Consider the following 23996-nt stretch of genomic DNA (forward strand, 5'->3'; position numbering starts at 1 on the left):
ATCACTTGTTTATTCTCTTCACGACAGAGACCAACGCGGTGGTTAATATAGTGATAATTGCTGTTTGTGTAGCCGTGATCGGGAGCCAATAAATCGTCGAAGCCCCACTCGAGTGTCTCGGCTGCTGCAACGGTGGCGTGGGAGTGAACGAGGCGAGTATATCGATACTCTAAAGGCCTGATGGGTCGGTGGAAGAGAAGGAGTGCCGTGTGACAGGACCTTGTCGCCGCTATTGTGTTGCGTGTCGCAATATCCGACTTGGTGTATGCAGAATAAGTAAAGTGCAGTGCGTGCACTTGCAACCATCTAGACCGAGTCTATCGACCTTGCTCAACCCTCGATCTGACGATGACATGACCCAACTGTCCGACCGCAATGATCCAGAAAGAACGATCTTCGACTGCGATTCGCATTTAGCCACAACTCCGAGTGTTAACAAAAGTTAACATTATAATTACCTACTTATGAATTTTTAGGTAAAGAAAATTGATCATTTCCTCATTTATCACTGTTATTAAATCTGTATCCAGACCGTTAACTGCTAGAGATCCATGCACAAAACAATTATGTTTTCTAGGGTGATTTTAGGTTTTTATCTAAAATTTTAGTTAAATGATTTTAACCATTAACGCATTAAAACTAATATTGTTATTATTATGTAAAATATATTGTTTACTATTGAACTTGTCCCATTTAATTGCAGTTGCCTTGCTTCACACTATACGTTATTCTTAAAATATAGTAAGAAGTACAGTAAAATACAGTAGAATACTGTTGTTAAACTGTTTTGGTCATAAATGCATTTAAAACATGTTCACGATATTTTGATTATATTTAAATATTAGTTTTACACTTTTATGTCAAAAGTTTATGTCGACTAAAGAAGAACGATGTTAGAAGTTTTTAATTATTTAAATTCTTAACACTGTAGGTTAATTTTTTCTTGAATAATTGGCCTCATACTATATGACATTATGCTGAATTGATAGATTAAAAGTATGGATAGCGTCATCCATGGATTAACACGTCTATGTTTGAAATATTATGCTAAACCACCAAGTGGTAACATTTTTTTTGCATTGTAAGCATCTTTATGGGATAAAGTAAACAGCTATCGATAAAAAAAATTAATTAAGTTATATTGATAATTACGTCTTTAAAGTAGAGTAAATGCGTATAATTATCAATTTTAAAAAAAGTTATTAAATATAATTAATTAGTAATTCTCCATGGTAATCTAAAAACGTGCCTGAATGTCGCTTCTGATTTATCTGTTCTATACTCGTTGATGTTTATACATTACTACATTTTTCGACAAGCTAAAATAATATTTGAATTAATAACCGTTACATCATTCTGCCGTGAGAGGTATTGAAATCGAACATTACAACTATGCAAAATGATTCCTTTATGATTACACAGTCTCTCGAACATTTCGTATTGAGTCATTCCCAATATGTAAATATTAGGTTCCTAACATAATCCATAAACCCACAAAACGACACGTAGGCCAAACAAAACGGTCCGAAGCTTATTGTGAAGTTAATTAACCGTGACTGTGATATTAGATGTCGAAGTCCATTACTGGTTACGAGTTATGACATTTGACTGATGAAAGCATACATGTTATTTTTATCTTGCATTAAACATGTTAATTATTGTTTACATTATTATACAAACCTTTTAATCAATAATAAATCTATATTAGTATAATACAATTATATAATAGTACCTATATTTTAACTAAAATTAAGTTCGACTGAGCAATCTTTTACCGATTTAAGGCATTAAGGCGAGTTTTAGAAGTTAAATGTATACATCTTGAGCTGGCTTGACGGTTGTCATCATAACTATTTTGTATATTATGTCCGAAATAAAAAGCTTAAAGTGCAGTGTTTGAGGTGATATAATACATTTCTATCGTAGCAGAATATATTTAAATAAGTACCAAATATTTGTATTCAATATACTCGTGATAGACCCAAGTGATTCAAACTGTAGCTCTCGTGATTTTACTTTTTATTATCAGATTATGTTCAAATGATTTTTAATCTAAAAAATAGATCACTAAAAATGAGTACACCGACAAGTAATTAATTTGCCTCGTTAGCTGCGTTATCTAATACTATGCCAACTGGTTTGAATACCATGCCTAAAATAAACTTTACTATTATAGTAACTTAACCTAATACCACATAACCAGAGTCAATTATAAAACGAACACGGATAATTTAATACTTACACATATAATACATTTTACAATAGAATACTTTTTTTATAACAAGTGTCTTTAAAAGAAAAATTATACTATTCCAAAAAATTGAAAAATAAGTTATATCATTTAGTTTACACACCATCTGTGCTCTACATCATATAACTTAATTTAATATTGTTTTAAATAAAAGTATAAATTATATTTTAGATTTCCGTCTTACTAAAGAGAACGTTTTTATAAATACGTGAAAATAAGTAGTGCTTATAATTTATTTTAATATAATCATAAAACCATAGATAGCCAATGGGTGCAGCCAATAGCGTTTACTTTAAATTGAACTTCTCCCCTTAGCCCTTGATTTTTATAAGTCAACGGTCGAGGCTCAATACTGAACTACAGTAAAGTTATACGGTTATACATTACTATATAAAGTAGCAAAACACAACGGGTCAGCAAAAATAATACTAATTTATTGCGGCAAATAGTTTCATAATAAAGTCTCTTGAGTAACGACTTCAAACAGATAAAAGGTATCGGGCTTACATGTAATTCAATAGGCTGCTCTTAGTGAAACGTCCAGAAACCCGTTCATAGAAGGCAAAGCGAGATTAACGACTAGGCTATTGGCTAAATAATATTTGCCACACCTAACACAAAATTATTTGCACATCAATCGTGGAGACACATTAGTTTATCAACGAAAAAGGCCTACATTACCATTTTTGTCGTTCGAGATTTTGTTTTGTTTGGCATCTTAAGAAACGGTAATATAATATCCTCGTTGAGGCCTTAAAAAGGTGTGTGCGAATACAGTCAGTCCTAACAATAATATATTTGTTTATTATACTAATATATGCATACAAAAATCGATGATTATTTTTTAATTAGCTATTAATTATTATCGGATTTATTAACATTAAATTTAACTCTTAACAATTGTCTTACACGTGACTCCACACAAGCAGTTTTCATCTTATCCAGAAAGAATTTAAGCTAAATGTCCTAGTCGATAACTAAATAGGTGTTACTATAGTTGTTTCAGTCAAATATACACTGATTAGGCATACTATTCTTCAACCCAGTCAATGCAGTTTACCCCATTTTGAACCCGTCTCGACCAGTACATCCCAAGTCTTCTCAAACATCAGCCATAAACTTGTACCAGATTTTCAATTATAAAATACGTGTATGTAACTAATGTTATTAGTATTAATTAAGTAATTATATTGATTACTAACGAAAAACTCCCGTATGGTATTACAAGGTTAAATTCCACAAAATATACGTATGAGGTCTCCCAAAAAATTTCTCGGAGCTCTAAAACAGAATTTTACGTAAAATTACTAAGATCATCTCCTTAGTACACGGTTGTTAATTCGAACGTTACTTTGGCACAAACCTCTGTTTTATTGTCTTTTACTGTGTAGTGTGTACGCTATAAGTACACCATGATTAACTGTAATATATCTGATTTCTTCTTTTGAAATTGGATAATCTCTTGGAAATTGGAATTTGTTGTTGTTATTCATAATATTTAGTATTTACCGTATTTCATTATAATATTAGTAATTGTTTACCCGGGTAATACAATATTTTATAAACACTACAACGTACTTCCGTAAAATTAATACATACATAAATTAATTTATACAGTATAAAGTGTACTTAATTTTGCTAGATAATATTCGATTGTATGTTAAACATTCAACTGTTTATGCCGGTTTGTACAAAACAATTGATCATTTTAATGGGTTATTAAAATGTAATGGATTTATGGATAGGCCATCAAATTATGTTTAGGGAACCACACAATATTAACTAATGATTCGCTAAGCACTTATAAAATGTTTTTTTTACTAGGAATATTAGATTTATCTCCATTTAGGAGGGAGAGAGAGAGAGAGAGAGAATAAATAAATAAGTTAACTGTTTTTACTTGGCGCAGTTGTTAAAATAATAAAATTAGTCGCAATTTTTCAATCAAACTGTTTATTTGTGTATTTATATTATCCCCTTAATATGTAATCAAATTATTACTCTTTTTCGTCTTGGTCCAACCAAGTAGGATCGATCTTATTTCTCTGTTCATTATCCTACTTTATAAATCTTTGGTGTGCTATTCATAAAATCTATTTATGATTTATTTTATATTAGATTTACCTCTTAACTATGATGTCTTACATTTTTTATAATTTATACTCCTTTCTACTTCCAACATGCTTAAATAATCTCGGTCTATTTTATTTCATTACCCCGTTAACGAGTGTCACCTGGCACTACTTTTTAAATCGTTTATTTTGTACTCGAATATTGTTTCTAACTCAACCTAATTCAATAATCCTACAAACTAACCGGTATTATATTTTCCCAATTTTAACTAATATATAATCACTATCCTCGTCCTTACATCGCAGTCAATATCTCAAATGCATATAACTGTGTAGGTAGAATACATGCTGTCTTCTTTCACTTTAAATAGCCATATTTAAAATTTTTCTTTATATCTCTATAATCATCTATTCACTTCTCGCTCTCGGAGCCATACAGATTATTTACCACGGCAACTCTCAACTCTTCAAATTTATTAACTCTAAATTCGCAGTTTCCTACCCAATTATTCTCAAAGTTTAACTCCTTTTCAATGCCCCTCAGTTGTTCTGGTTTAATATTTTCAAAGCCAACAGCATTAATATATTATAGATAAAGCGCCGATCCACATAACTAGAAGCAAAACACACGGTAGTTTATTATTAAGTATATTATACGAACAGTGGAGTGATGTAGCTATTCATGCATGTATACAATGATCTCGGGTGTACTAGAAATAGAACCTCGGTGTACTACTGTTATTATTATACAGAGAAGTACATACGACGACTCACGGTAGACACCGTCGGCTAAAACGGTTGGCCACATGACCCCGAAAAAAAAAAGCGAGCACCGCTGCGTTGGAGGGTAGGTTATACGTGCAGCATTTAATGGTCCGTAACTGACTATCTAATATCGTTTGCTGGATCACACGTGGTGTTCAGAAGAGCTGTTGTGTGTATTTTTAGACTTAAACCAACTACGTGCGCTCTATCATCGGCAAACAGCCCACCGGCCCAACGCTTTGTCGCGGATAGTGAACAATAGTCCGTACGTGATCCGAAACCGCACTTATATGCACTTTACTTACTTGTATGTGAGTGGCGACTGGACTTCTGATAGCCGCCGGATCTAGGATTTCTGAAGGGACGTCCGGCAGCACCGGCGTTGCATCCAAGTAGCCCGGTTCCGGTACTACGGACACGTGTTCTCGAGGTTCCAGTTCGCTGACGAAATGATCGGCCACCAGCCATTGCGTGTGCGACACCCGAGCGGCGCAAGTAGTCCGGCAATAGTGGCCGCCGCCGCCGCCTTTGGTCGACGATTTTTTTTTAGACTTCTTCAACGAAAACTGCCGGCAGAAATGGTTGACCGCCGACGAAGGGCTCTGACACCGGTCCGAATCGGGCTCGAACATACTCTCGGCGGTCTAAAAGAACAATACAGTTATATTATTTTAAAATAATACAATTCTATACTATACACGAGGAGACAAGAATCACGATCAACTGATAATACAAAGTCGAAGTACTGTACGATTTTGGCATAGGCGATATAAATAACATAAGTTGGAAGGTTGAAGGCCCTGATTCGTTTATCAGAGCACTCGGCCGACAGTTGAGAAGTTACTATAAAAAGTTCAAATCTAGGTCGTCTACTAATGTGTTTGTCATTTTTTTGTATATTATTTTCTTTCAACTTTTGTTATATTCGGGGCCAGATTATCACGATTCTGCCTCCCTGTATAAAATAGATTACAAATTCTGTTTAAAAAAATAAAGTAACAACAAAATCTAGAAAAGACCACTGCGCGATTACGCAATAAGTTTCAGTCAAACACACGCCGTTCTTTGTGCTACGATACGGTTTAAGATAAAAATATTGTTAGATATTACTATTACAGCAACGACGTTTTTTTTTTTTTTTGAACAACCGTGGGACATTTTTCTGATAAAATAACATTACGATAATTACGCCTTCAGTTAATGATTTAGTTAGTCTTATTGATCGACATTCGATCAAGTCAAATAAGAAAACATAATGAAGAAAAAATCGAAATCGTATAGTTCACAAATATATACATGCACTCGCGTAGAAAACCTAACCCCTGACTAAGTGTAATGCTCTTTGTTGACAGATTAATTCAATGGCAAACTAATGAGTCATAGTACAAAAGAAACAGTAATTTTTGTTTGCGGAAGAAGCTAAATAATATTGAATAGTTAATAGTTATTTAACATACTCATAAATATTCTTAAATTTAATTTTTATGGCTGTGGAATATGACCATGTAAAGTACCGATTCGTTAAAATATTAATACTTATTAGTTATTACTACTAATATATCATATAGGTATTAATAGTTGCTGTAGTTAATAGCCGGTGTTACTAGCATGATTTTTATAAGTACGGTTGAACACTGAGACACTGCTATAGATTAATGAGTTAATGAAAGGAAATGTTTTCAATCTCCTTTTAATGGATAGTTTTTTATTACTTATACACGTGTAGAAACGTATTTCACTTATAATTTTACTATAAAAAAAGTTTAGAGTAATGTTGCAAGTCATAATATTTTTATATTACCAGCGAAAAGGTATCAAAAAATCTATAGAAAAACTTACTAATATGAGTAGGATTCCACTTAAGTTATATCATCATGAAGCTTGATCTTTAAAGTAAAAATAGCTATCGTCTCATGTCATTATAAATATACTGAGATTATTTCCTGCGTTTGAAAATCAAAACGTTATAAATATACTTTAAGTATTATATTAAAAAGATAAGTACAGAGTTGATGGGCTATTTCTTTTTTATTGTCGGTATACACAACAGTGTGTAACAATACATTTATATAATAATTACCGTTTTAGTAACCAAGAAGTGGGTAAGCTAAAAGTGTATGTTACAATACTAAATTGTATTTCAAGTATTGAGAAATGTATGTTTTACATTATTCTATTTGTTAGCATAACTTAAAATATATTCTTTTCAAACGAAAAAAATTAATAATTAAACATTTTGAATGACTCTTTTTAGGGGAGGGGGCTTAGCATTTCAAGCAACTCCTCTATTTATGTTTGTGACAATATAATAACATTTACTCATCACTGTTTTAAAAAAAATTAATTAACGGGATGTTAGACTTTGACTTCCAAACCCCTCATAATTTTTCATCCACTCCTAAAATAGTAAGCACTTTTTTATGTGATAATAGACAAATTGCGTTGTTTTTAATACCTATTATAGACTACACGCTTAGGGTTAATTTTCAGATTAATAAATATTTAAAATAATATATTTAAATATATATCCACATATTGGTACTTACATTATTAGTAGGTTCAAACGGTTGAAATTGCATTCTAATCTATAAGGGTATTTAACGTATTATGTTTTATTATGATGAATAATAATAATGTTAAGATTATGATCAGATTAATGAATCAAAGTCATCCTGACAAACCAAATAATGCCATGCTCACACACACGCCACTATCTATACAAGTACCTTACCTCAAGATAATGGTAGTTAAATTATGGGTCACACCTCCGCCGGACAGTAAAAAGCGTTGAAATAAAACATTATTTTATTATGTATATAGGTAAATAAAAATTAAAAAATTAATTTTATAATTATTTTAAACACATAAAATATATGGCGCATTATAGTTATTTTATAATTAAAGCTGAGAAACTTTTTTTTTAAGAGAAATGAAAAGTGGAAACTATTAAGAAACAAAATCAGCAATATTTGACAACAACTTATCATTTATTTTGAGTACCATAATTCTTTGGAATAGTATTTTAGCTACAATCAAAGTAGTTGTGCGGTTTAACAACTATAAGATATTATAGATAAAATATAATTGAAGGGCACAGGGGAAAAACGGTAGTTGTCACATTATGAAAATTTTAGAGTATAGCAAAAACAAAGTTCGTGAATTCCTCTATCTCTTACAAAAAAAAAACACATAAAATGCTACTCTAATAACAAATGTATTTATTTAAACAATATATTGACATAAATAAAAAAACAATTTTCATAATGTGACTACTACCGTTTTTCCCCTGTGTCCTTCAAATATTATTGGAAATAATAATTTTTAACGATTTTCTAGAGTTAATTTATGAACCATTAGAAACATGGATTTTATCATAGAGAAATTCATTAGGTATACAACAAATCATAAATTGAATGCGAGTGTGTGAGTGTATGTAATGTGTACTATATGTATAGGTTTGAGTATAAAATGAAACACGACATACGTTTTAGATATAATACGAAGAAAGTGGATTTGTTGTTTCTCCGGCGCAGCGTGTGTATAATATATAGACCAATTTGTTACGGAAGCGGTTATTGTGGCGGAAGAAGATGAAGGAATGAGATAAAGATGGCCAATGTCCATGTATCAAACGCCTGGATGGAAAACCCGGGTTTAGTAGCAAATACAAAAGTCTATACTACAAAAAAAGCTGTACAACAAAACGTCGAACGACAGGGGCCTTTTTTCGAAAGCTACTCCCAACACTTGGGCGTGAGAATAAAATCTACCGGTGGCGTTAAATGAGATATTCGAAAATAATTACAGTAAATTTAAGTAATACCATATCACGTGCGTGCTTTGTGCCCGAGCACGAGCACAGTTCAAGTGGTTTACGGTCCTCTACTGCTGTCGAAGAACACTGCATTGCATCAACTGCCCGATGTTCGCTTGGCCAAGGGGGGTCCATGTCATAGCAGTGATTATAACGTCGGACATGTTAACGGTCGTAATGTACGTGCACAGTGCAGGGACGCCCGCCCTCGACTGGATTTTTTTTGTTCTTGACCAGTCGTCAACAGTTTGTAAATCGATGTGAATGAGCGCCGCACGAACATAATGCGCTACACAACCATAGATGATAAAATAATACGTTGGAGTACTTAACATACAGCCCGGACCCGAGATATTTTACCGGTCCACAGTGTCCAAGACAAACGTTATATTTTACCTAATAAATGGATCAGAAAAATCGTTCATTAGTTATTGTTATTTATGATTGATCAGTTAGCACTCTTGTACAATATACTTTATATATATATGTGTGTAGTCTGTAGAAATACATATCAAATACTCGTCTAGTTCATCTTTTAGCGAGAACAAGTATGTATTTTTAGAACGCATAATAAACAACATGGTAGTTATTATTTTTAACAACAGTAATCCGGCAACGGTCAATTTTATTATTATACATAACGACATATTAATGCATTTTGTTATAACGGTAAACGTTTGGTTAAAACTCAAGAGTCAGCGCCGCACACTTTACAAGATTTTCAAAGTATTCAAATAACAAAATATTTTGTTATTACATCGGTATCGAATATTATGTCGAACACCATAGCAGAGCGTCTCGTAATACAGATATTAAGGATGATCATTTTTGAACAGTACCTCCCGACATGTCATACTGATAGTTTTATGTTTCAATAACGCTTGTAAGCATCACACTGTGCGATCCCATACATCGATATTACAATGCATTATGCTATAGAATGTAATGTAATATAGTACATCTCCACAAAGTGATCATGTACTAAATAAATGGTTTTTAATGATCAGAGACAAAAACCAAACAGGAGACGTTCTTAGCCGGCATTACATTGTATTCGTTATAATAAAGAAATTAATATTTAAAATCCTTAACCATAAAATAATACACTCTCTGCGTATACGTTTTATCTTTGGTACTACCTAATAAAGATTTTATGTTATAACTTTTCGATGCAACTAGAGTTAAACTGTAATTTTTAAAAATGTTTGTTAACCCCCTTGAAATACCTAGAAAATAAACCATACCCGATCTTATAATTTTTCCATTGTCCCTCCTTAGCGTGCTGGCTGTTTTAACTACCCTTGACAATTTATGCTAATTCAGTAATCTAAAAATAATATTTGCATCATTTGTATTCGTTATTAATATTTTTTTTTATTTGTCCCATCGGATAATTATCTCAAATTCAATAGACTTGAGGTGTAGGGTTTTTAGGAGCCTTAATAACAACCCTATTAACGATATAATACCGGTTAGTAGGACGTCACTGCCAAATAGGCGACGACGATCGGTAGATAGCTGTAGGTAAATGATTGTATTTGTTGGTAAACATAATGGCAGTGAGAGTGAAAAAAAAATTACAGTCGTGAGGATATAATTTGAAAAACGATCCACTGTCACGAAACACTCGATTATGTGCAGCTGAACCCGGGAGGGCATTAAAGCAAATATAACTTGTAAAAAAATCAGATGGGAACACACACACACAACAAAGTTTGTACGGACATAAGAATAATGAACAAGATTTATTGTTCTATCCAACTCCCGAGGCAATAACAATTACATTTTTTCTAGAGAAATTATGTACAACAAGTTCAACGGCAATAAACAAAAATGTTCTCCTTGAAACGTGAAATACACATTCGTGTGAGTTTAAAAGCTATGGAAACCTGGGTACGATGCTTTTCTAAATGGACATACGGTTCCGAATTAAAAATACAGTAAATCTCAAGTAATACGCCAGTCATATTATAAACTGAATACATATTATATACATTCACTCTTCACAGCTGTTGAATTGTCTAATCATCACATACGGCTAAATGCTTTTCATTAGTTTAGGTTTTTATCAAATTGTTCTTTAAACAACTTTAATGTTTCTAATTTCTGACAATTACGGTTATGATCATAGGAGCAACTAAGTATTTTATTTATGCAACTTTACCATTTATTGTTTTTTTTTTAACCAACCACTAACTAGTAACTGACAAAAACTAATAGATTTCATTAGTTTTACAAAAAAACAACATTATGTCCGAATTTGTCCAAACGAATAATTTGTTTATAAAATACGTTTTGGTTTTCGTTACGAAAAGTAGTAATTTATCAAAACCCTAATTGAAACCAAACACAATAATTTTTTTGGAAAACAATGAGACTTATTAGTTTTTTTCGTGACAAATGCAAATCTTTTGTTTTTCTATTTTCTCAAATTAATATACATATACATTTTAAAACACGTAGCCTAAAGGTAGTCGTAAACTATTTCTACTTCTTCGGTATTTAGCTGTAAGTATACAAACTCATCTAGGACGTTCTCCACAATAAATGGTTTTGACCTAAACAAAAATGTACATAAGTGATTTAAAATAATTGCATTTTTTATTGTGCGTCTTGATTTATGCATCTTGTATTTTATTATTAACTGGTATTAAAATATTATCGAGTACATAACTAGGGAAATAATTTCAAATATTTTATATTGTAAATGTAACATTACCGACGAAGGAGGTTCTTAAAACGAAAACCATAAATCGTTCAAACGATGTAGCAACATAAATTACTCATACTTCAACAAATATTACGTAACTGCTACAAATAAAAAACTTTTAATTTATTTTAAACTAGTAAACCATAACCATTTGCGTTTAAACGAATAAGTTCGGAGTCAAATAATACTCATAAAATGAAACTTAACATACACTGCAAAAACGATAACTGAAAATGTTATTGTTCTACAACTTATACTGAGTGAGATTGCATAAACGGTCATCGTAATTTTAGAGAGTACTTAAACATGAAGTATAGTTATTTAAACGTTAAACAGTTGCCCGGGAGGGTTCGTTAAGTTTTAGCAAATGGCCAACCTCGAGACATGTTTTTAATAGAACATGGAAGAGGCAACTGTTTCCCACATTACTTCCCTTTTAAATTGAATTAATAGAATTTTAAGTAATAGTATCGTTGTGAAAGTGAACATTTTATTTCTGCAGCAGAGCCATGGACAGAAATCGAACACATATCACATACCTTGGTTGTGGTAACGCTGCGCTTATCAAAACCTATACCGATGCTAACCGTTTCGCGCGAGACACACACACACAACATCAACTCGCTGTACCAATATAAAATAAAAAAACAAATGAATAATAATATACATTCCCATAAATCACAGAACGTCAGGTCACGATCGGTGTCGCCTGGTAGGTCGCTGGAGCACCGTACAACAGCATGCGACTTAACACTTTCACGCTTTACAACATGCAACTCCAATGCGAACCAGTAACGAATCTTAAATTTATTTTTATATTATATCGATATTATGTTGTGTGTACGACTTAGATAAGCATAATATAGTAGTTCAGGGTTTTGAAGGTCGTTGGCATTTGATGATAACGCACAGACTAAACGATCACCGTACGCTAATAGCTATATTATTATTATCAATATAGAGTCACGTTTGTTTTTAAATCGTTCTAAATATTATTGTTATTATCTTTGCCCTCGCACCCGTTCAGTGCCATGACAATCCGGACGCGATTAATGACCTGTTATGGCGTTGTGTAACAAACGACAAAATACCAAACGATGATCGGTACACCTACACGGCCGGTCGACGAATGCTATATAATAAGTACATATATATATACCTAGGTACTTAAAAAAAACCGACATTATTATCACACGTTCAGCCGTACGAAACCGCCTGATGGCCGAGAAAATAATGTGTAATTTCTATTTCTATATGCAGCACTTCATAACGTCTCTCCTGCAGGATGTATATTTTCACTTGACCGACGAACGGTTATAACTTACACACGGACATTTTCTTCCCACTTGAGTGTGGGCTGCATCATTGTAATTACCAGCGTTTATAACGTCTTCAACTCAAAAGAAATACAAAGAAATACAATTTACTTGAACATGTCCGAATATTCTCACTTTTCACCAACAGGCTGTCAACAAATGCTTAACGAAATTTCGAATAAAAATGGATTCACGGTTTACTTAAATACGTATTAATAAATCGTGTATTATTTTATAGTTACTGTCAACAAAAATTGTTTAATTGACTAACAAATCATCGGATTTACTTATGACTTCCTAGTATATATAGAATACCTAAAATACATATAAATATATCTTGGAATTCTCCAGAAAATACTTAAAATACATAATATGAAATACTGCCACAAAAATAAATAGCAAACAAAAAAAAATACAAAATTAGGTGTTCATTATGAAGAACTTGTTAGTTCCAAACACCAGTGGATTAAAGTTCGTTATGTTCATGTGTTTATTAGTTATTACTAATTAAATAACATATTATGCGTCGCCTATAAAATAAAGACACTAAAACCTCTGAAGTTGTTACTCTATTTATTGTTACAGCTATATAAATTCGGGCTGATTGAACATGAAAGCTTAAAATTATTCGTTGTGTTATTAAAAAAATTAGTAGCTCGAACATCACTCATTGGACTATTCCAGAGACTTCAATAGTCGACAAGGTATATAATAATTTTTAGAGGGAAAAGCTGGATACACAACCCATTATAGACATATTTATTTATAAAAGTAAGTTTTGATAAGAAAAGAATCATAGTAATTAAAAATGTATGTTTGAGGTGGCCACCTAGTAAAATCTTCCCATAAACTGAGATTACATTAATAAATGGGTATATTAAAAAACATAATTATCTTTCGCTTTTAATGCATAATAATTATATCTACCTGTTAAACGTCGAATGCGCGCATATACAAAAGCTAACTTTACAGTTCTCGATGCTTAACAGTGTTTACCCTCCTACTTCTGTATTGTTTAGTACGGTAGTCAACAATTAGTTATGCATTGGCATATCACGAGACCGATGAAAAAACCATAAAAATATAACATACACATTTCTCACGTCAAGACCACCCAAAATAAATCATTAAGATTAATACCAATTTTTGTTTGATAGAGTCGAAGTGAACACCTTTTATTATTAATGTGTATTATGTATTTTTGAAAATTACGAATAGTCAATGCACTTAATAGTTGGTGAAGTTAAACGAAATTTATAAACGATCAGATGATACTTTAAGCGACCAGAATAATTCAGTGATGAGATAGCATGAGTTGATGTTATTTTCTGACAAATTTGGTTTATGTCATTCTCTCCTCTTCCATCGGGGTTAAAGTTTAGCCAATGAGGGTGCTGGAAACTTCAAGTTTTAAGTTGAGCAATCCAACTCAACATTCACAGAATTATTTCTTTATATCAAGAAAAAAATGGAGGGGTGCTGCAAAAAAAATTCTAAAGTAAGGTTTTTTGTTGAGCCACCCTATTATTGATGGTAGTAAACATTTTTAAAAATGTAGTATCAAACAATGTGTAAATTTTGTAAAATTGAAAAAAGTGACATATCAACTTGTGCCATCCTACCACAAATGTAAAATTTCATAAACGTATTTATTATTTCTATACCATTATCAATACATGTTATTTTGTTAATATCAAATTTATGTAAGGTGTACTACTGGTTATAACTATGGCCATTCTGCATAAGATATTTCAAGTTTCGTGCATCCAATGTGGGCGAATCTCAAGTATTGTAAACCGTTAGTTTTTATAATATATGACAAAACTAAAATATCATGTTGCTACTTGTTAGTTTTCACATCTTGGACACCTCTAATTATGTATGATTTATCTATATTAAACACGCAGATGCTACGGAACCCCGACTCCGGAAAAGAAAATATTCAAATGAAACATTTGTTTAAGCACACAACTTATCACATTACAAGATTTTAATCTAACTTGTGATTTGTTATTCCAAAAAGCATTACTTTTTACTTAGTTGATTACTTCTTTCAATAAAGAATACTTGATTTTTTTTTTAATAATGACGACTAAATCAATTAACAAATTGCCCGTTTATGTTGAATAATTTTCCCACGTACCTTACATACTACATACTACTAGTACGCATATCCACAATATTTTTCAAGTGTCATTATTACTACTAATTCAACGGCACAGAATGTACTAGCAGGTTTATAAGGTTAAAATAGTATTTTACAAAAAAAAAAAAAAGTATACATGTTTTATTTCACTATTAACAGTCATGATTACCAACTGAATAGCCTAAATGATTTATTACTGCAATGTGGTTTAAGTCTCCGTAAGTTTGTTATCTTATACATTTTAAATTATTCACGTATATTAGAGTGGTCTATAAACGAGCAATTTAGTAAAGAAATGAATATTTAAACCCTTAACCATAAGAATAATACATACAATGCGTTAACGTATTTCGACAACAATGTAGTCATCTTCAGCGCTAACGACTGAGTCTGTCGTTTAATTATAGAAGGTTAAAATATTGATTTCTTTATTATATATGTAACCATAAGTTACTTAACGGGTTTTCTATAACAAGCAATTTGTTTTACGTGATCAAGTTTTTTCAAATAAACATTTCGATGCAAATCTATAGATGGTTAAAATACAAACATCGATAAAAGCATTCTAAAATCTATTATGTGCTTAAAATTATATTTCGAGTATTAGGGAATATACGATTAGTGTTGATAGTAATTTGTTGCCGTTGTTACCCATTTATTGTAATTAACAACACAATGGAAAGGGGAAAGGATAAGTATTTAAATATTTAGCCCAATAATGTCCGTTCCAGGTACGATTTCTGATTTATAGATTTCCTACACGAAGACATCTGTTCAGATATTTAAAAAATATCGTGTGTCCAGATTAAAAAATAATAAATAAAACAACATGTTATTGTAAAAGCAATACCTTCTAAGCTACGCATCGAATGTAAAAGGAATACTATTAGACTATACCGCACAAAAATACTGGTTCAATTATTATAATACCTACTCAATAACAATTTTAATTTATGAATAGGTAATATTATTAGTTTAGTTAATAATATATACTAAATTAGGCGAAACAAGGGCAATGGGGCAAGACTTCCATAAAGTGATTTAGTTTAGATTAAGTTAATAACAAATAAAAATGCAACTATTTTCAAGTAACACAAAATTAATATGACAAATAATAGTCCCCTCTGATTAAAAGACCTAGTTATACCTATGCTCATATACATATTTGTACAATATACATAACTACCTAGTTACATTTATTTTTTACACTTAATATTTTCATACGATCACAGATTACTTAAACTGCTTATTAAGAACTCTATTGCTTAACATAACAATTCAATCTACCTATAATCATTGTTAACATTTTCCAACTTGATTGCAAAATTGTTACTGTTGGTCCATTCACAATAGTCATTCCTTCGTTCAGTAATATTATTGCTCATTAAGATGGCTCTACAACGGTTCAGCTTCGATGATTACAGTCGAACAGGTATGTGTACATGTAGTTGAGGTAATTTTGTTTTTTTTTTACTCGTTAACACCCTCATAAAATCTCGAGCGTGATCATTTTAGTAATTCGCTACACCCGCATTTTACATACTTACTATCTAATTCGGTTATGTCACGTAGGTATAATACCAATATCCCTGAACTCGGTACCAAACTACTTTAAAACGTGTATTATTGTAGTTTACGATAGTCAATAGGTACTAACAACTTTCAAATAATTCAATTATCATCACATAATAAGGAATTCAATATAATTAGTTATAAACTTGCACCTGACCTAATGGTACATTAACGTACAATTGACTTAACGATGATTGCGAGTGACCATTAACATTTTCGATACCTTCAAGTACAATCATACGTAAAACATAGAACCAAATAGGTATGGGTCTGTGTCTGATATTGTGTCATTTTCATACCAAGTACCGTTATTGCTAAAAAAGTATTAGTTTTCATTTTCCATAACGGTCTATATTTAAAAAATACGTTAATTTATTTACCATGCCTCCTCCCTCCCTTGAAAACCTTAAGCGAAACCGTGCATTTTCTACCAATAACACATTATATTTCAGTAACGACGTAATATGCTATCAGTTGTACTGTAAAACTAATTACTACTGTTCAAAAATAACTTTTTATGTTAAGACTTAGTTATCCTTCTTTTGTACTAAATCTAAACGTTACAATGAACATTTTTAAATTGTAACTTAACACTAATATGTTCCTTCCTTATTTGTCAAGTCATTTTTCAAATCACAATATAAAAATAAGTCACATATCGCACACCTATATCAAAATTGTATACTTGTATCAACTTAAAAAGTGGGTAATTTTAATTATTTGTATATTCGGATTCTACAAACGAAGTTGCATGAACCAACAAAACAAATTTAAATTTATACTGATTGCTCTCCAAAAGATGGCGCTGTAGGTATCTTTTGTTGAATGACTAATCCCATAATCTTAACTACAAAAGACCGTTGCAACTTTAGTTTCTGCCCAGACATCAAGCGGAGTGCACGTGCGTTGGTTGTACAAAACTGTTTTAAGAAAATAAACAGTTAAAGTAATTAAATTGAAAACAAGTTTTTTGGAGTTCCTGAATAAAGGTGTTTTTAGAGTTACTACAGTTTTGATCTAGGTGTGCGATATAATATTACAATTATATTTCATACATCTAAGTACATAATAATTTAAAAACAGATTAAAATAATGGAAAAAAAAAGAAAAAGACTATAATGAAAATTAAACTGTGTTAACAGAAACTTGGCTTTATAAAAAAAAAAAATTTTTTAATGCATCAGATTTTTTTTATTTTATTAGAAAAAAATATACAATCCGTACAATACAATATTCGTACAATAGGCATATGGTGTGGTTAATATATACATACAATAAGCAGTGTATCACTTGTTTGAAGAAACTATCCAGTGATGGAACTCCAATTAATGCATCACATAGCTAAGAAATCTGAGTTTTTTAAAAACGAACTGTACCCAACCCATTTAAAGTATTGAAGTAAATATGAAAACTTACATCGGATTTATTTTTAATTATTTATTTAATTAAAACGCTAAACTCTAATTTGTAAGGAGTTAAATGTAGGCAATTATAGTTACTATTATATTTTGAATATGGCGTGATGACCATACTCCAAAAACGTTGGTTTAAACCAAAGACTTTTAACGCTCGATTTTTTACCAAATGTGGCGTTCACTTAATAAAAGAAACGTGGGGCGAGGGACCAGTATTTTTCGCTTTCTACTTGGAATGTTGACAATAATATTTTTATTAAGGGTAAATATAAAAATTCATAAAAATCATTAAGGATTTGTCTAAAGTGATTTTAATGCGTTTTTTAAAACATGTTTTACACACCACTTTTTCCGTGTATTCTAATCCAGTATAGTGAAATAATTGGTATCGGCAATCGATTTCGAAAATACAAAAATTACACGGTACTTACTTTGGAACGTTGCAGCACATGTTTGATCATAATTTCAATAACAATACACCGGTACCAATACGAAACTGGGATGGCGGAAAATGCGGAAACTCGCGACTCACACCGCGCACGACTTGGCCGGCACGAGTCGCCCGGACGAATGCCGGTGTCGGCGGCGCCCGGCACCCGCGTTATGCAAACATTGCGTCTCCGTGGGCATTCGTGTTGCGTGCAGCGACTATACGGCCGACTCGGAGCAAACACGGGCGGGTACCTAGGCCGGCTGGCTCTTCGGGTCTAATCACCGCTCGCGCGATAACGCACAACAATAATATTATCCTTATTTCAGTGCTTACACACACGGCACTCTCGTGAACGGCATTTGCTGATGAGATTCAAGGACATACGACGCCTCACCATCGATAGATAGATAAAATAATATATACTCTCAATGGTCATAGTACTAGGCTTGCGTTTGTAGTCACCACACCCGTCCATATAAACACGGGTGGATGCACGTACACGGAGCGCTGGCAATATAATAAAATATTATCGTTTATGGTTTTCTCTCTCTCTGTCTGTCATTAACCGCGGCCGCAGGTCATAGTCGAACTCCGAGAAATGCTCACGGAAAAGCCACAGTAATAAGCCGTTAATATAATAGAAAATTCACACGGGTCACTTGGACGGCCGCAAACGCGAGCATGCCCAGTATGCGCGGGCAACACACTTCTTTCTACAAGGTGACAACATTAGGGTTGTCAAAGAAAATGTCGTCATAGGGCACTTGGGCATACGTCCAAATGTGTGGTTAAGAACTGCTAATACGATCTAAAACTTAAGGACCTATTTATTGACATTTTTCGAACAATTTTAGTTTTTAATTGTTATTTAAATTTTAAATTAGATGTTTATTCGAATTTTTACTTGTTTTAAAAATATTTTAAGTTTTGCTAAAACTAAAATATATACTTAGTACATAAATAACAACTCTTTATTGGTACTACACTGTTATTAGGTATACTAGAAAGGCTCCAGTAACGTTTTAAATTTGTTTACTAACGTAAACGTAGCTTCATGATGGATTTCGTGCAAAAACATTCATTATCATATTCATAGAATATAATATCACAGAATAACCAAAAGGGAAACCTAGGCGAAACTGATAAGTGTCCGACATTTTATTTTCGCGGTTTACGTACAGTTGTCACGCTTTTTTTTGGAGTTATTTATAATCCATACATTATAGTCTGGCTACCAGCCGAAAAAACAATATGGCAGTCGGTCTTTTTCGGTGGCCCATAAGAACCCAAGTGAATTTCCCTTCTGGTTATTTTCTGTTGGCGGATTTTTGTTAAGTTGAAATGATTTTCCATTACATCATAGTCGAAAGTCTACTTTTTAAATAACTATAACTTCATAACTAAATACAATTAGAAAAATTCGCTAACGTTATTATTATTAATATTATAAATCTATTTTAATTTATACTTCAGTTATATTAATACGTTTATTAACTCTATAGTTACTCAAAATTCAATAAAAACCGATCTGCGTGACCATGATTTGCCATTAAAATGAATTGCCAATACGAAGTGTAAGGTTTAGAAGGTTTAATAGCCCGTTACACTTTTAAGATAGTTTATTTCTATTATTACAACAACAAGTTATCAAACAACACAAGAAGTTCTTTTATAGTTTTATACAGTGAATAAATGTTATTGCTTGCAATTTAAATTTATTATTCAAAATTAAATATCTGATTTTCGTCATATCAAGTCATGACAACTTTTTTAATAAGTGTCGTTTTAAACATAAATGTAAATATTCAAAGAAGTCAACAGACTGGTTAAAAATCATATTATGCAGAGTATTCCACAAATCTATTTGTAACTGATATGTATAAATGTTAAGTATATATATTTTTATTTGTACAAACTACAAACACATACAAACTGAAGAAAATGATTGAATACCATGTACCAGTAAAATTGCAAATTAAAAAACCATGTAACTAAACACATTATTTTAGTCTACGAGATATTAATAGGTAGATTAAATCTAATTTAATCAAAGAAATTTAGGTTTTGGTATAATATTTAATTATCTTTTAAATAACAACTTGTATGGTTTAATTGTAACTACTATTAGAATATTATGTAACAAGTTAAAGTAAAAACAAGACACTGCACTGACATGTAAATATGTGTTACTAATTTGATGATAATTAAAACATTCACTGGAGCTATTATGCGCCAAAAAAAGAGAGGTGTTAAGGATTCTTAGTACTCAATACCTCAATTCCAAGAATTAGCTGTAACCGAACCCTACAATTAATTAGTACCTACTGAGTAGCAATAAATTATTTTTGAATATAAATAATAAGTAATTTATTTTTTTCTGTACACAAATTTGTATAAGTGTGACAATACAGGTGCAGATCTTTAACTTAAGAACTCAATAATTTTAATTTTCTTAGACAGTTCTAAAATTAAGTTAATATAACAGTAATATAAAATAACAAATTTAGAAATTCCAACTCTTTATAAGCTTTTTGTATTTTTGTATTTGTGTTAAAAAATATTCTTAGATTTTTCAATTGGATGAATTAAAAATCGGTATTTGTATAATCAAATTATTTTTCCAAAGAAAACTTACATCGTGGTAGAAATGTTTTAATCGATTAATATGTAATGGAGTTTTTAAAAAGCACAGCCATTCTGTGCGTCATTAAATTTGTCTTAGCATGTTCAACATTACTTCTTATTATATATTCACGGATGTATAATATATCGTCATAAGCACTGTAATACACTAATATCTATACGAATGAATAATTATCAGAAAGAACACATGTCCATACGGCGATCTATGCAGTACACTTAGAAACACATTGTAGTTAATAAATCACAGCAATTTGTTTTTACAACACGCTGCCTTTAAAACAGAATAATGGAATGTATAGATAACTTTATAACCGTGATCATTAATGCAAATGTAAAGTGATGTGCTCGGAAAATATCAAATGTCCCGAAGCTTAAGATACATATAAAACATACAGCTGTTGCGAAGATGAGAATATTGATTACCTAACTAAGCTTATAAAAGTAAAATAGAAACCCATTTTGAATGCTCAACATACGGGATAATACACCTAATATATATTATATAGCATCGTTATTTATTGCTGTTTATTATTTCATTACAAATAATTATTTATAATACGCGAGTTTATGCTTCATAACACGCAGATAGACAAACGATTGACTCTCGAAAACTATTTTACTCATTAGATACATAAAAAACACATAATTATTTGAAATTTACTGTATTCAGTTAAGACAATTAAAATAAAAATAAAAAATAATAACCGCCGATAATTTAAATATCCACATTGAAACATCCATTTCATCAAAGCATTTAAACCGAAAATGTGGACTACCAATGTGTACCTGACTCGCTATCTAGGAAGTCTAATAAAATAGGTCAACTACCTTAATAAAAATGAACGTTTTGCCGACTGATAGAATTGGGAACGTGATTTTTATTGAACATAACTACATAGTACTAACGAATGTACGTGATTAATGTGATTTTACGTTGTAAATGCAGATGGATGCAGCTAACAACTGAGGCGGCATTTCTACACTGTCATTCACAGGGAAATTGAGCTAGATTCGCAATACGTACTACATATTGCATACTAAGTAGATACAACAGTGACCAATGGATTTTTTTTTTTTTATAAAATTCGGTAAGCCTATCGAAACCTTATAATAAACATAATAATCTGAAAAACTTCACTCTGCGTTTCACCCTCGAGTACTTAATAACCACATTATATTGTGCCCCAAGTAATATTTTATATACAAAAAAAAAAATCGATAAGCATTTAATAAAAATACTATAATGGTTACGACTTGGGACGTATTCAACTCGACCACATGTTTTCATCTCTTGAGGAAATCTATAAAACCAATTATATATTTTATAGACGTGCTAGATATAAGTAATAAAAACTTGTGGTTTCTAGAAATATATTTTTTTTTTACCATGGTATCCGATAATAACAATTGCGCGTTTAGTTTAAATTTGTTTTGTCAGTATATGGTATAGGTAATATCTTAACTATTTTATAAGTCAAATAGTTGTATGAACCAAAATACATGTCAAATAATATCAAATATGTTTTTAATAATATTTTTTCAATTATGAATGTTTATATGAAATTTTGGATATTAGTTTAGATAACTGAATTTATTATAATCTTCTTCTTCTTCTGGCCTATTAATACGGACCATTAAGGTCCTTTGCCGCTTCCACAATCCTTCTCCACTGATCCCTATCCGTTGCCATGTCGATGCTGAAGGTGTTGTTTATTTCAGACAAGTCTCTCTTCACCGTATCAAAACATCTCTGGCGCGGTCTCCCCAGAGGTCTCTTTCCAAGCGGGTTCCCCTACATAACCTTCCTTATGAGACATTCTTCTGCCAAAAGTGTGTTTGCCCTGATTATTTTCATCTCTCGCTCTTCCTGAATGTCTCTTATCACATTTTCAAGTGCCAAGTTAAAAAGTACTGGCGATAATGCGTCTCCTTGTCTCAAATCTGTTTTACATTCAAAAGCTTCGGATGTCTCTCCCATGAAGCGTACTTTGCAGAAGGTCTGTTGGTTACACATTTCAACTAGTTTCACAAGTTTTCAAGGTATCCTGAAATCCCTTAGTGCAGTCCGCAGTTATTCTCGGTCAATACTATCGTACGCTTGCTTAAAGTCCCCGAACATGATATCATTTACTGTACTCATAACATTTTTCCATTAGCTATCTTAATGTAAAAATATGATCGGTCGTAGACTTTCCTATAAACAAACAATGCTTTGCGATATGATACCTATTTGGTACCTATTTCGGTAAACCAAAATCATCAAGTAATTCAACATTCTATAATTTCACATACCTACCACGTTTATATGTTAATTATATGTAAGTCGTATGTCAATGTCAAGCACGTCCAGGATTAAAGTTCATATTAACCCTCTTTTAATGTGCATTAACTTAATACGAATTAAGTTAATGCTCATTAAGAACCGGTTTATATTCACAATAATTCTGGATTAACTTTTTCGCATCAACTTATAACAAATTAACGACTCTATGTAAACTAAATAATAGCAGGCCTCGAAACCTGATAAAAATTAACACGGGGATGTTACTACACAAAACCGAAGCGGACATTTTCTCGTTTGTATATAAGTATAGTATTATCACAGATTAAAACATAAAACCAGATAGTACTCTTTAAAAAAATTGAAAAACGTAAACAAACTTTAAGAATCTCAAGTCAGCGTGGACAAAAAATGAAAAAAATAATCATTCTATTCTACAGTGTGGTCAAAGAAATTTTATCAAACATCTGTATCTATTTCCATCAACCTTCGTTAAATTCAGAGGTGCTACTAATGAGTGGTTTCCTCTCTCGTGTATTTAATTATTCTACACTCAAATTTACTTATTGTACTATGTA

The 23996-nt window shown here is 31.6% G+C and overlaps 1 protein-coding gene across 5 annotated transcripts in view; it reads right to left on the reverse strand.

Moving 5' to 3' along the window:
- Window positions 1-23996, reverse strand: part of LOC126835250 (pleckstrin homology domain-containing family G member 4B-like) — a 145793-nt gene that overhangs the window by 111380 nt on the left and 10417 nt on the right. For 2 of the 5 annotated variants that reach the window (XM_050567708.1, XM_050567711.1), the window contains exon 2: window positions 5394-5732. The exons of 1 other annotated variant lie outside the window; for it this stretch is intronic. In XM_050567708.1, the coding sequence (XP_050423665.1) occupies window positions 5394-5732 (339 nt within the window). Of the gene's footprint in view, window positions 1-5393; window positions 5733-8911; window positions 9053-18492; window positions 18614-23996 lie in introns of those variants that run through there. 2 more of the 5 variants (XM_050567707.1, XM_050567709.1) reach the window with 2 other exon arrangements.

Source organism: Adelges cooleyi, unplaced genomic scaffold (genome assembly GCF_023614345.1).
Source record: "Adelges cooleyi isolate 19-005CV unplaced genomic scaffold, UGA_ACOO_1.1 ACOO_flye_CR_arks_rails_tigmint_CR_PRNA_23, whole genome shotgun sequence".
NCBI lineage: Eukaryota > Metazoa > Arthropoda > Insecta > Hemiptera > Adelgidae > Adelges > Adelges cooleyi.